Source organism: Cupressus sempervirens, chromosome 11 (genome assembly GCF_028749045.1).
Source record: "Cupressus sempervirens isolate cs-2001-9-10 chromosome 11, ASM2874904v1, whole genome shotgun sequence".
Lineage (NCBI taxonomy): Eukaryota > Viridiplantae > Streptophyta > Pinopsida > Cupressales > Cupressaceae > Cupressus > Cupressus sempervirens.
Window position 1 is genome coordinate 455,284,909 of NC_143128.1, and position 13,999 is coordinate 455,298,907.

Consider the following 13,999-nt stretch of genomic DNA (forward strand, 5'->3'; position numbering starts at 1 on the left):
TTTGATGTCCTAGCCCAATTGTCAAGGCATTTTTGTGTATCCGTGCAGTTATTTCATTATTTTGAGTAATTTCTTGTATTGTTCAAGGTCTCCAATGACTTGAAGGGTCAACTAGAGTTATAACAAGTCTAAACATACCTTTGATTGTATTGACGGAGATTTCATGAGTGGGTCCAAATCTCCATTTTGTGGAATACTGTCAAATTGTCACAGGGACAGTAAAAGTCATAGTCATAATCTGTATGCCGATTCATTTAAAATTGGATCAATATTGTTGAGGAACAACATTGTGATTACCCTAAGTGTATTGTGGCCTTTCCTAAGGCTTGTGTTGTACATAGAAGTACAGGAAAATGGGGATTGAACTCTTCTATATGCCATTGTATTGTCACATTGAAACATGACAGTTATAATCAGAAGATGTCTTTGGTTCCAACAAAGATTGCATTTTCATTTGTCATGTTTGACAGGTAGAAGGAGAGTATTTGAATCCATATTGAGTGTTGTCAAGTTGATTCAGAGGTTGAGCATTAGGTGTGCAGAATAACATTGCCATGAACAACCTAATAGGCCAAATTAGTAATGTGATCAATGAATGGGATAGGAGTTGACAGTTTGTCTGAAGGATCTAATTCCATTTGGTGTCTTATGAGCAGAAGAGAAGTGAGTTTAATGTCTGTGGGATGGGGGTACTATTTAGGGATGTGAGTAAGTATTGGGTGATAGGCCTACTTTGTGAAGAAAGTTGTTAGTTATCAGCAATCAGCAAAGAACCTACAAGTTTTGATGAGTTTGAACTTTGACCCCTCTGATTTATGTCATGCAAAATCAAGATTGTAAGGTGCTTAATGAATGAACATATGGGTGTTGAGAAGTAGTTTGCTTTTGGAAACTTTCTTTAGGTGAGTGTTGTTACCAAAATAAGATGGAGAATGACAAGTTGCCTCGTGGGAGTGTGTGGATCCAAGATACTGTGGATTAGGCACTTACCTGGAGAAGCTTGACTGCCTTTTTCCTTTTTCCATATTAAACCGTTCTCGATTTGGAAAGACTTTGTCTGGTGCACTGAAATCAACACATCCACATAGGCTCCATACATAAAAAACCAAGAGCTTGAACAAGTTATTCTGATGAATGTGGGGCTTGGATGCGCTGAGCAGAATATAGACCTTTGGCTTGGCTAAGATGGAGAAGCATACTGCTATGAGTTCATTGAAGTCTCTTCAAATATAACTTGAATTAAATTCGAATCCATGATGATTGAAATGCCAATTATTGTCTAGTATCACAAGGTACTTATACGTATGAGATACACTGTTCTTGGAGTCCCGACCAAGTTTCCGTATCATCATCCATGGTAAGTTTACCCTGTTGATCTATTCCGTGGTTTGATAGAAGATCTGCTATGTTGTTGCATTCTTTCTTAGACAATGTCTTATGGACACATTTGCTATTTTATCAATTCCGACCAAGCTTCTTTGAGAATATTTTTCATTGTCCAATTCCCTATGACAATTTTCTTAATCTAAGGTTGATAACCATTGAATTACCTCCAATCATTATATATTCTAATTTGCATGAGTTTCAGTGACTGAAACCCTAAGAGCAATGCCTCTGGTTCTACCTCATTTTTTGTCCTAGGTTTGGTTCTTGTCAAAGCCACCTTGATCATCCTTCTTGAATGATCTCTAATTACAGACCAATCTTGGATAACTACAAATGTCCCTTGATGCTCTGTTAAAGTTCATTTTGGAGATTCCTTTGGGAGGGACAATACGCTTGACCTTAGACCAGTTATTTGATGAATGTGGAGAGAGAAAACCTGTGAATGGGGATTTACTAGTATATTGTTATATACTGATCATAGAAGGCTGCAGCCATACATTTACTCTCCAAAGGTTAATTGAAGTTTTCATATTTTGCACAGTACTTCCCATAGCAGGTTCTTTTAACCAACACCTGTTTTTTATATTTAGTGAAAACATAATTGAAAAGTAAGAATTTCTTAAATGATCTCAGAATTTTTTTGGATGCCTCTTGAGTGCAAAGAATAACTCCCTATATGTCATGCCTGAGATGGCATTTCCTGTGTCCTTAAAAATGTTGCCAAACAGAATTGATGGGATTTCGATGAAGACTCTAAATATAGTTTGTAATCACAATCTACAAAAGTTTTAAATTTAAGGATACCTAAAATGATATGACGGTGATATGATAGTCTCTTCCATTTATCTAAAGATTGTTTAGTTATGGATGCATTTACATGTTATAAGAAAGTTTGTATGCAGTGTGGGTGCTATGATTGGTTTGTTTCAAGTACTTGTATTTCCGCTTTAGTGACTTTCTAGAAGATCTGACTTGGGACTTAAACCTCAATCTTGCAAGATGGCTGGTAGATGCAAGTTTATTCAGTTTTGAGCTCCAAGATGTTAAGACAATTCATTAAAATTCATCAAGTTTGTAAAACAAAGATATGATGTCATTTTCAAGTAGCTATTAGATCTGGAGATGCCTTTTATATTGAAAAATGCTGTCAACAATTTCTAGGTGTCCCTATAGTTGCAATTAGCATGTCTTTATGCTTAGCATTTTTTCAAGGGATATAATGTGAGCGTACATCTTCATTTGAATAAAATATATTTACGGAAAGGAAGTTCAATGAAAGGAAATTTTGAGACGATTATCCTCATTGAGATGAAGCATTACAACTGTTATGGGATGAGTAATATTTTTCAAGAAGAGGGACAAATAAAAGCATGAGATGAGGATGCACATGTATGGAAACAATATGCACTAGATGGGACCATCATGAAGATATTGCTAATATGGATCAGTCAACCAGCAGCACTACAAAAAAATACTTGGGTATGCAGTGGAGCTGATATTGTTTTGTTCTTGTGTGGGTATTTTATCCACAAAACCTAATATAAAATCTTTCCCAAGGTGGGAGCACCTTAAAAGGGAGCTCAAACATCTCAGCCTACATGTCAGAATGATTTTATGTGGGGTACATTTTGCTTCGATTCCTTACTTTCACGAATAAATTGCTCCTCTGATTTCAATTTTGTTATCCGGTCCGCCTTGAAACCAATTTAATCGTAGGTTCAGTCTTTGATGAGCTCGGATCACAAGTTTGAGTAGAGGTCATGACCTCCTTTTAAGCGTGGTAACACCTCCACTTGTCAATTGGATATCAGACATCACTTTCTTCTTTTAACGTGCTGTGCAGTTGGTGTCAACAATGTCTATCTGCTTGGCAAGCTCAATTGCAAAGATCCCATCAAATACAAATTTTGGGTTCCAAAATAAAGCTCATCACTGAAACTGTGGAGCTAGATCATTGTATAATGGGCCGGGAAGAACTAGTCAACTGCCATGTTTCGATCCAATGCATTTATTTGTTTTGTTGAAAGTTGGTTAAGGTCTTCCATTGTTCAAGTTGGCTACTTTGGGGGTCTGACAAAGCTGTGTTAGCTCAGAAATTTGAGGATTTGGATTGGACATGGGTTTTGAGCTTTGGTAGAAACATGGGAGCAAAAGCTTCATCACACATGAACAAGCACAATGAAAACTGGGAATGGTGGAGCTTTTGATACAGAATGAAATGGGCAAGAAATGCAGAAAAAGTTTTGAGTCAGAAATTGCATCAGCAAAATACTGGTATAGAAATTAATCCTTTTGGATGACTTTCATCTTGTTCAAAGTACCAAGCTTAAATTCGTGCATATTTTTTTCATTATCAATACCACAGATGAAAACAAGCAAAAGCAGATATCCTAGATATCATTATTTAAGGACAGCAGGAAGGACTGTGTGTTGTTGTAAATGCAACTTCTTATTGAGAAAGCCCAACCAACTTGTCTTAGTATCTCAGGTATTCTTAATGTTCTCGTAGTCATAGTGGAAAGCACCTTGGACATGAGCAAGTTCTAGACTCCATTTTTGTGCTAATCACAATCTTGATGGTGGCAACTTGAAAAGTCCCATTGTTGGCAACAATTGCTCAGGATTGGAACAGCTTAGGGAAGAGATGGACTTGAGGAACATGTATTGGTCCAATATGGTGGTTCAAATTTTGATAAGAACTGCTTGTTCTCCTAATTTCTAAAAATATATAGCCTACATGGATGGGTTCCCTTCATGAGATTCTTAGTTTGCTTGGCAATTTTAGGATCAAATACATCATCAACATAACTGAATACCAGGTTGGGATCTACTTAGAGTTCCTTAGACTTCGCATAAAATAATGGAGACATGAAATTGGAAAATGGTATTAGAATGCTTAAATAATAGTTGGATACAACCTTCATCCTCCTGCTACTAACTTTGCAGATAGTTTCCTGATGTCTTGCCCTGCTAAATATCCATCTGCTAAACGTTGCCCTGCCTGATCTTTCCAATAATTTAAAATGATAAGCACACGCCAACAAAACCCCACTGCTAGAGAAAACCCTAAAATGAAACATTATAGCTTCTTGAATATCAATGCCCAAGGAAGGTTCGCCCTAAAATGGACACCTCAGATTGATGGGAAGCATCTACTCTAGGCAGTTGGAAGAATTGGCATCATTAATGCTGCTAGGTGGAAATAATGGCTGATGAGCATTAATGGTGCATCTAGGTTAAAAGAAATGTTTTTGGGCTATTTTTGTGGTTCATTGGGCTTAGGTGTACTCGTCTTCCATAGAAAAAATCATTAAATTTGTTGCCACTCAAAAATGGTTTAACTCTGTGAACAATTGGCCTTCGAGCATACATCATACCATGAACCAAATTTACACATTAGCATAAGAAAATGCAAAATGATGAAATGAATTGGTCCATTGGCCATCTACCGTCTGTAGGATCGAGCACACTGATCAGCTAAATAGGGAAAAGTATTCACCGTTAGGCCCACCAGGATTGGGACCAATGCTTATTGCAAAAAATATTGAACCTTTGGGCATTGGCCTTTGGGAAAGGCTGAAGAACTATCTCTCATCTTGGGGTTTGGGTATCTTGCCCGATGGCAACCCCATGACAAAGTGGCAACCAAGGAAAAGGGTGAAAGGCTGACAACCACTTTACTTGAATGATTTTGTAAGGAGGGAAAAGGGGTTGTCAGGATTCGGGAGTGAGGGATGCCGAATGACCAGTTTAGGGAAAGCCCGACTAGCATATTCGTAGGTGGGGTTTGGGTAATTCAAACGATGAATGGGAATTACTGATAGGGAGTATGAAAGTAGAGAGGTAAACAAACCTGTAAAATTGTAACTAGGTATTGCTTAGCCAGTTTTGAAAGGGAAGAATTTGGGTGCTGAAGGGTGATGGGAGGGAACAAAGCAAGGAGGGAAAGGGCAAGGTTGAAATGCTGATAAGAAAAATACTTGCTTGGCCAATTTTTAACCCCATCAACATGGTTAACTGACTAAGGACAGAGGAAGGGAAAACACAGCCAGGAGCAAATTTCTACATGTTAACCCTAATGTCTTATCTCAGATTGGTTATTTATGAGGAACTATGGAATTGGTACATAAAGGGCAGGGGCTCAAGCAAAATTCAACTGGAAATTTGAGTCCCAACACACCATTCCAATGAATAGGTCCAAAGACCAGAAAACCTTGAACTATTAAACATGCCTTTGGAAGGAAGGAGAACATACAGAGAAAACAAAGAACACAACTGGAAAATATAATGCATGTTAATGAGAATGTCAAGCCCCAAGTGTAATGTTCCAGATACATCTTGTTGATCTGGAAAGGCAAAGTGCACCTGTTTGCAGCAGTGAGATTAAAAGATTTCTCTTGCTTGCATGCAGAGATGATCTACAGATCGCTCCATAAAGTATAAAAGTCAGTGCATGGTCCTGGCTTTGTTATGTCCTAATCCCTACTCAAGCGCTTCATTGCCAACTTTGAGGGTCTTCTTTTTAGAGTGCTTGTTAATCCGTCTTTTGACATTTAACTGGTGATTATACATTGAATTTCTTGTCAACTCTTGCTTCTCTGTCAAGTTCTAAAATTCTGCCAATCTAACAGCCATGGCTTCAGTTTCTTCAATTCCTATTTCTTTGAGTAGCTGAAGTGCAGGGAGCGCTAAGGATGAATATGTTTCAGGATGGCCAAGCCAGAGCTTTGGGCAATTCCTTTTCGCTACCTATCAAATAATTTTGACCTTTCAAAACTAAGTCAAGCTTTGGCAAACCTCTGGCACATTTAGCCAAATCTTTCAATTATCTGTCACTGTGAGTAAGAGTTAAGAGATATTTATGATGTATATATATCTTCATTGAGGCATATGAACTTGGGCATTCATAATGCTGTTAAGTTGATATTGGTCTGGTCTGAGGTGATAGAAGTGATCTGTAATATGCTTATTTATGCATTTTTAGTGTTTGTGTACTCCTTTTTCATAAGTTTATTTTTTAACGTGTTCCTGGTGCTTTCCACCCTTTCCACCATTAATAGAATATCCTAGTATCACCTGTTGCATGAATATATTTGGCTGTGGGAATATGCAAGTGATATGCATTTTTTATCCTTTGCAGAGTACAGTTAAATATTCTTTAGGTTGATCTAAAGGAGTCAAGTGGGATATGGACAAAATTGGTAGATCTAAATCAACTTATACTTTGGGCAGGTATCAGCAAGGCTTGCTGAGCTACAAAGCACAATAGATGCTGGCATTCGTCATCGAGAAAATGTGATGACAACAATTGGATACCAGTTTGAACAGTGGAATCTTTTGGTAATGACACCCTTTCCATTATAATGTGAGGTTCCAGTTTTAATGGTGTGCTCATTGTTCTCCATTAACTGTTTCTACGAGTTTGACAGAAAGAAAAAATATTCAATTGAATGTGATTTCATGTTTCCAGGTGAGAAAAGAGAAATCTGTTTATCATACTCTTAACATGCTTAGCATTGATGTTGCAAGATCATGTCTCGTTGCTGAATGTTGGTGCCCTGTATTTGCAAAACCTCAGGTATCCGTATGATTTCCTTTATTAGTGTTATTTGAGAAACTCCTTTTAAAACGAGGCACTCAATACCTATTCAGTTGGGGACTATTCTCTGTTTATACCTTTTTCCCTTTTGCATACACCAGACTTCTAAATTCTGTTTGTAAAGATGATTATTATTTGACTTCTAGATAGTCAGCTCCCTGACATGTAGGTTATGATTGGATTTCAAATATTGACGGCTGTTTGTGATGCAGATTCTTGATGCATTGCAGCGTGCAACATTTGATAGTAATTCACAAGTTGGAACCATATTCCAAGTGCTTTATACAAAAGAGTTGCCACCCACATATTTTAGGACTAACAAATTCACGACTGCTTTCCAGGAAATTGTTGATGCATATGGGTGAGTTCACCATCATCATAAATCATGAGAGAATTTAATGATGATTAATCTTGACATTAAATAGTAAAGCTTTACATTACTCAAGGAAGTAAATTTGAATTTCAGGGTGTTCTTTGTAGAACATTTCTTGTTAGATTAGGTTGGTAAAATGCACCAAATGCATTAGCTAAGGATTCACAATGTCCATAAACATTTTTTTTTTCTGGTGCTTTGTTGAAGCTCTGGATTCTCATTATAAGTATATTTCTTTATTAAAAGTTAATGTCTTTCTTCAATGTCCCCTTGTAATTGCAGAGTGGCCAAGTACCAAGAAGCAAATCCTGGAGTATTCACAATTGTTACATTTCCTTTTTTGTTTGCTGTTATGTTTGGTGATTGGGGCCATGGCATATGCTTGTTACTTGCAACCTTGGTGCTCATATTCAGAGAAAAAAAGCTCAGTAGTCAGGTAAGTAGTTCATCTCATTTTGAACACCCTACTGTATGATGTTTGCTAGTAAAAAATTAGATTTTGTATACCAGTAAACAAAATTAGACTTCGTATAATGAGCACTCCAAATGTCTGCTGCTTTTGTTCACACCTTTACCTATTTTTTTTATTCGTAATTTTTTTGTGAAGTATTGTACTCATCATAAAACTATTGATGAATGCAATTAATATGAAAGAAAATGTCAATGTTGAATGCGAGATCATGATTTATGGTCTTGATCTTGTCCCTCATCAAATATCCCTCTGCTGTTTCCTGCTGACTTATTTTTAACTGTAAATGTGTCAGATATACCTAAAAACTGTGTGGGGTTGCCCCTTTAGGTGGAGTACACCTCATAACATTCTATATATAATTGCTGGCATATTGCTGAAATCTAGGATCTGTATAAATTCTAGCTCAGAGTAATTGCTTTCTGCTGAAGCGTATGGGAAAATTCCATGGCTTGCGTGGGCATTGTTTCTTTGTAAGTGCATGAATGCGTGGTGGCTTTGTAACCTCTATTATAGACATATGATATCTCTGCATTAAAGAGCAGAACTTTATTTGCCCCTGTAAAAGTCAATTGACAGGTCTCTTTTAGCCTAGATGGCTTCCCTTAAAAGTTATTAGAAAATTACCACTACAGCTAGGACTGCAGAACAAACCTCATAAATGGAATGAAGACTTGAGAAATCTAAATTCTGGGTAGAAATTCTGTAACTCAATTCTTGAAGTCCAGGAACCTGTTTTCACCATTCAGTTGCTTTGGAAGTCTGAGTTGTTTCTAGTGCTGCTCTTATAGAGAGCAGCATAAACAATTGAGAACGGTGAAATTTAACTAATGTCTTATTTGATGCACATGCCAGAAACTTGGAGACATAATGGAGATGGCATTTGGAGGTCGCTATGTGATTCTGATGATGGCAATCTTCTCAATTTACACTGGACTTATCTACAATGAGTTTTTTTCAATTCCATTTAATATTTTTGGCCCATCTGCCTATTCATGCCGTGATCCTTCTTGCAGGTAATGAGGTTACGCTTTTAACAAGTTACTGTCTCTTTGTTATGGTTAAGCACACTTATCATTGAAAATAAATATTTTGATGCTGGCGATTTTCATTTTACGTGCTTGGTTCCTAATACGTAAGTAACTTAATTTTCTGATAATAGAGACAAAAGGCATTTTGGATGCTTGGATAGAACACTATTTATTTATCATAATATTGTCTATCTGTTATTTCCTTCAGTAAGTAGCCTCAGAACTATACTTAGTAGCTACATATGTGGTTCTAATGTCATCAACTAAAGGTTGACCATTGACCACAGAATGTCTCACTAGAATTTCATCATGTCAGTTGATAAATATGCCTTTCATGGGGGTGCTCATACTGTACCATTCATCACCACTATTTATATGCCTAAAAATTCCATTGCTTTTAATATTTGCCAAGTCGATGTAATAATTATTCACTTTTCTTGTAGTGCCATTATTTACTAACTGCTGTTCTTTTAAAAGGGTCACCAAAATGGTAATAAGAGATTTTTGCATAACATCAATTCCACTGTTGGAATTAATGGAAGCGACCGAGTATGTGCAGCCATATCAGATGTCTTTAGGGAAACATCCATGCAAATCTTCTCCACTCTTAGAAAACAGTACAAAATTTCTCATAACTAAGTATCTCATATCCTTTGGCAAGTGTATCAGCATCAAATTATCAATATTTTTGAATTTAAATAGGTAATGATGAATCTACTATGAAATATCAAGTGTGAGTTTTGAGCTCTTTTAACTCTCTGACGCTATGACATTTGACATTTGGGTATTTAAATTTTGAAGTTGATGTTAAACTTTACCACTGTAATAGTTTTCAAAATTCGAGGTCATGATAGTCTCTAGAAGCCTTCAAGATTGCATATTTTATTGTCAAATTCATTAACAAAGTGGAACAGTTGGGTAAAAAGATAACTAGCTATATTCCTGTTTGATCTTAGTTGTGATACTAATGGATGAGATTGTTCTGTAAATTGTCTGTGCATGGCATGGTTGATACATTTTTGCACTATGAAAAATGGCGTTTCCTGCCAACAATGAGTTTTGTATTCAATAGTATAATGATTGTAGCATTGCCAACTTTGTCTAATGGCAGTCCTTATCTACAAAACGAGTTGTCCAATGCATGAATCAAGGTAATCTGTCATAGTTTGATGGGGGGTTTGGAGGTAATGCCCCCAATAAGGTCGAGGGGAGGCACCCCGTGCAGTGGGGTCTGAGGGCAGCACTCCCAACATGGCTGAGGAGTAGCACTCTTAGTGTTGTTGAAGATTGTAGCTGCGATATAGATCTTTATCTCTGATTTTATGAAATAGAAATACGACTGTTATAGTAATCTTCAGCTGAAGAAGACATTTGTGATAATATTATATGTAGAAACTTGTGTCATGCAAAGAGACATGCATATGAAAATATGAAGAGACCTTCAGTTGTGCAATGAAGAGTACATTTCATTATCAATAAAAGTGAAATTTTCGTTGTGTGGTTGGGTATTTTTCCTTTCAAGTGGAAGGGTTTTCTCAGGATATTTTCTTGTGCCTTTTGTGTATTTTTTTATTCTCTCTTATTGCTGTTTATCTAATATTTTCTGGGCATATCTTTGACACGTGTGTTCCCTATTGTTATACAAGGCAGGGTCAATGGGTACCCCCCACCCGGCCAAGCTCAAATAAAGATCTTTAAATCACATTGAGTTTCATGACATACACAATTTTCATTTAAAAAAAAATCCTAGATGGGTATATCAAACAAGCATTGAAAGGTACAGAGGTCATGAGTTCCAAGGACTTGGTCTGACCTCCCTGCTTTTCGACTCACCGAGTCCAAGCGAGTTCAGTAATTATGAGAAGCATTGAAAGGGTATAAGCTTTTTTATAAAGAAATTAAAATGTCAGATTGATACTTTTTGCTTTTTTTTGCTATGTTACCGGGTTTGACAATTTAATGGCTGGAACCGGGTTGGGTTCATACTTGGGTCGGGGTACTGTGTTGGTTTGATTTGTGGTTTGCCACTTTCACTGAAGCCTGTGAAAAATGCCCTTTCTGCGTGTAAGACTGAAAAACATTCACATCCACATGCTCCTCCCGCACTGGGCAATCTCTCCCAAGGATTTATCACTGTTAATTGCTTCAGAGGATTTATTGTCTCCTGCATTGGTTTTATTTATCATCATACATAAAAGGTAATAAAGATTTAACCTGTATTAGTTCACTTCTATAAACTTATGATTTATCTGCTTTTTCTGATTTAAGAACACTGTAAGTATGTAACTTGACATGAAGTTGTACCTGATTATGCGTTATAAATTTATAAGTATATGCTTCTTAATTTTGATCTTGTTTGCTTATTTGAGCCCTCTGAAACTAAGGTAATAATGAAATATCCAGTACTATATGAATGTTTTTTTTGGTCAGTAATAAGGTGAGATTTTTATTGCTGAACTGGGAAAAAAGCTTGGGAAACCATCTCCACAAATAAAAAGCAAACACCTTGAGGACTCATTAACAGATCCAGAACAAAAAGATTGATAGTAGCCAGGATTTACTCTTAGCACATCCCTTATGTGAGAGTGTAGAGTCTGCTATCCAACCCTCTTCCTCCTTGGCTGCCTCTTGCCATTCCATCAAATTACATTCAGACATCCTCACAACACCCACACTCCTTCCAGCTTGCTGATTCTGATTCTCTGCAGATAGAGCATCCCTCTCCTCTTGAAGTGTCACTTGTCCTTTTTTTCTCTCTCCCATCCCATGTAGCAATAGCTTCCTTAATCTCAGGGTCCTTAGCACAACTGGAAGGACCAGCCTCCTTAACTCAGATTTGGTTGTGCAATCTGATTCACATCCTCACATGATTCCTGTAACATCACCCCACTTACTACCCGAGAAAAGATCTTCTGCTTTTCACCCTTCTCCTTCGTATAATGGTGGGAAACATCCTTCCACCAAGAGGTCTGCTTAAACTGCTTCTGTTTTGCACATTGGCTAGCCATATGCCCAATCTGTAAACACCTCCTGCAACTAAAGGGCACTCGTTCATATTCCAGAGGTTGGACCCAAAATCCTTTTGAAGTTTTTAGCATTATTTCTGCTGGAAGTACGTCAGCCATATTCATCTCTACTAAAATCTGGGTGTAGCTAGGATGCAAGAGGTTTGAAGACTCCTCATCTACCATTGGAAAGCTCCCTAAAGAATTTCCTGTAACTTCTAAACATGAACATAACTAGAAATGTAATGACAGATCTGGGGTCTTACCCACAGTAGAACTCTGTCAGAAGTTTCCTTTGCTGGACAAAAGGCCGGATGCCAGGGTTTCAGCAACAGGTGATGCTTATTCTCCCAACTCAAAGTACGTTCACATAAATCTTATTCTTCTCTTGAATATTTTTAAAAACTACAATGAAAAAACCCCTGGTGCCTGCATAAATTTGAACACATAAGTTCAAACTCAGCTCCCAATTCTTAGAAATCAAATTCTGAAGCTCACATAAACTTGGCCACAAATCCTGGAAATGTCTGATCAGACCAAGCTCCGAGAAAATAGCAATGTTATGATCCACCTCCGTTTCAACTTCAGTTACCAAAATCCATTGTGATGGCCTTGGCCAGTCGTAGGTTGACAACTTCTTCCAAACCTGCAATTGATTGTGAATGTTTTGCCACTCCATACCCAGAGGGCCCATCTGGGCCAATCTCTTCGATCAAAGGCTTTGTTCACACCAAAGCCATTTGAAAATTTGGCCTCGTTCTCGTCTTTTAACTTCCCCCACACTGAGCATTGTCCCTGCCGTTTGTTACAATTTGATGCAGATATTGTTTTGGTTACCTTCGTCTTCAACCGCTTGTCCCCTCTCGCCTGTGCACTAACCCTGCCCATCTCCTTCGGATTTCTCCTATCACTCTGCAAACATTACTCCCCCACCTGCTCACTGTTCTGCTTGCTGCTAGCTCCAGAGGAAGATTGCAGCAGCTCCATAATATCTTAATTGTTGCACTTTGACAATATTACATGAATGTTAAAATAATAATTATTGTTTTAATTATAAGAGAAATAGGGATTTTATTTGATGATAAAAGCACAAGTATAATCCTTTTAAAATTGTTCTAAATATAATAATTTAATATCTTTTTATTTTTAATAATTTTAATTTAATAAGCACAATATATATATATATATATATATATATATATATATGTATGTATGTATGTATGTATGTATGTATATATACATATGTATACATATATATATGTGTGTGTGTGTGTGTGTGTGTGTGTGTATACATATATATATATATATATATATGTACACACACACACACATATATATGTTTAAAATTAAATATTATATTATTTAATTTTAATAAATAATACATTTCACTATATATATTTGTGTATACATATATGTATACAATGTGCATATACATATACATATATATGTATGTGTTGTGTGTATATATAGATATATAATTTTTACATGCTTTTGTACTAAAGAATCTAATGAACCAAATCCCATTTTAAAATTTTCTTGTTTTAGCCAACCGACTCACACAGTTAAATCCTGATAGCAATATCACAATTTGACTCGCTGTGGAAATTATCTCCTACTTATCAATCTTCAAAATCCTATCTGAACCCAAACCTGAACCAACAACTTAATTTATTTGTTATCTGTTCTCATTTTTCCTTGACCTTGCTGTGGCCCAGTCAAGCCTGTGAGATTTGCTAGGTCCGGCAAGTTTGGCAGACTTGGCTAGTCCCCAGGACTCATTGTATGCACTTGAATATGCAGGACTTGGTCAGATCCCATCACCTCAGGACTTGCCCAGCCTTGGCGAGTCAGACAAGTCCTTTAACTGTGATAAGTACTTCTTTTGGGAGGTGATGATCCTTCTTTTTGTCATAGGTCATGCGGCATCGTTTATGTTTTGAACTGAAACATACTTGTTCTTTTTCTAAAAGACCCTTCTTTTCAACGGATTCTGTTTCCTTTTTCTATATCCCTTTATCTTTGGGTTTGAATGTCCTATCATTGATTTCTGTTGCCTTGTGCATCTTCTAAATACCATTAAATCTGGTGCATGGAACAACACTGCCAAAGTGAATTGGTGAATGTTGTTAATCAATG

At 36.9% G+C, this 13,999-nt stretch overlaps 1 protein-coding gene across 1 annotated transcript in view; it reads left to right on the plus strand.

The window, feature by feature from the left end:
- The window catches only part of LOC149530361 (V-type proton ATPase subunit a3-like), a 51,400-nt gene that overhangs the window by 34,891 nt on the left and 2,510 nt on the right, over nt 1-13,999 (plus strand). Inside the window, exons 8-12 of the mRNA XM_089808209.1 lie at nt 6,619-6,726; nt 6,857-6,964; nt 7,198-7,346; nt 7,641-7,794; nt 8,683-8,843. Coding sequence (XP_089664335.1) covers nt 6,619-6,726; nt 6,857-6,964; nt 7,198-7,346; nt 7,641-7,794; nt 8,683-8,843 — 680 coding nt within the window. The remainder of the gene's footprint in view (nt 1-6,618; nt 6,727-6,856; nt 6,965-7,197; nt 7,347-7,640; nt 7,795-8,682; nt 8,844-13,999) is intronic.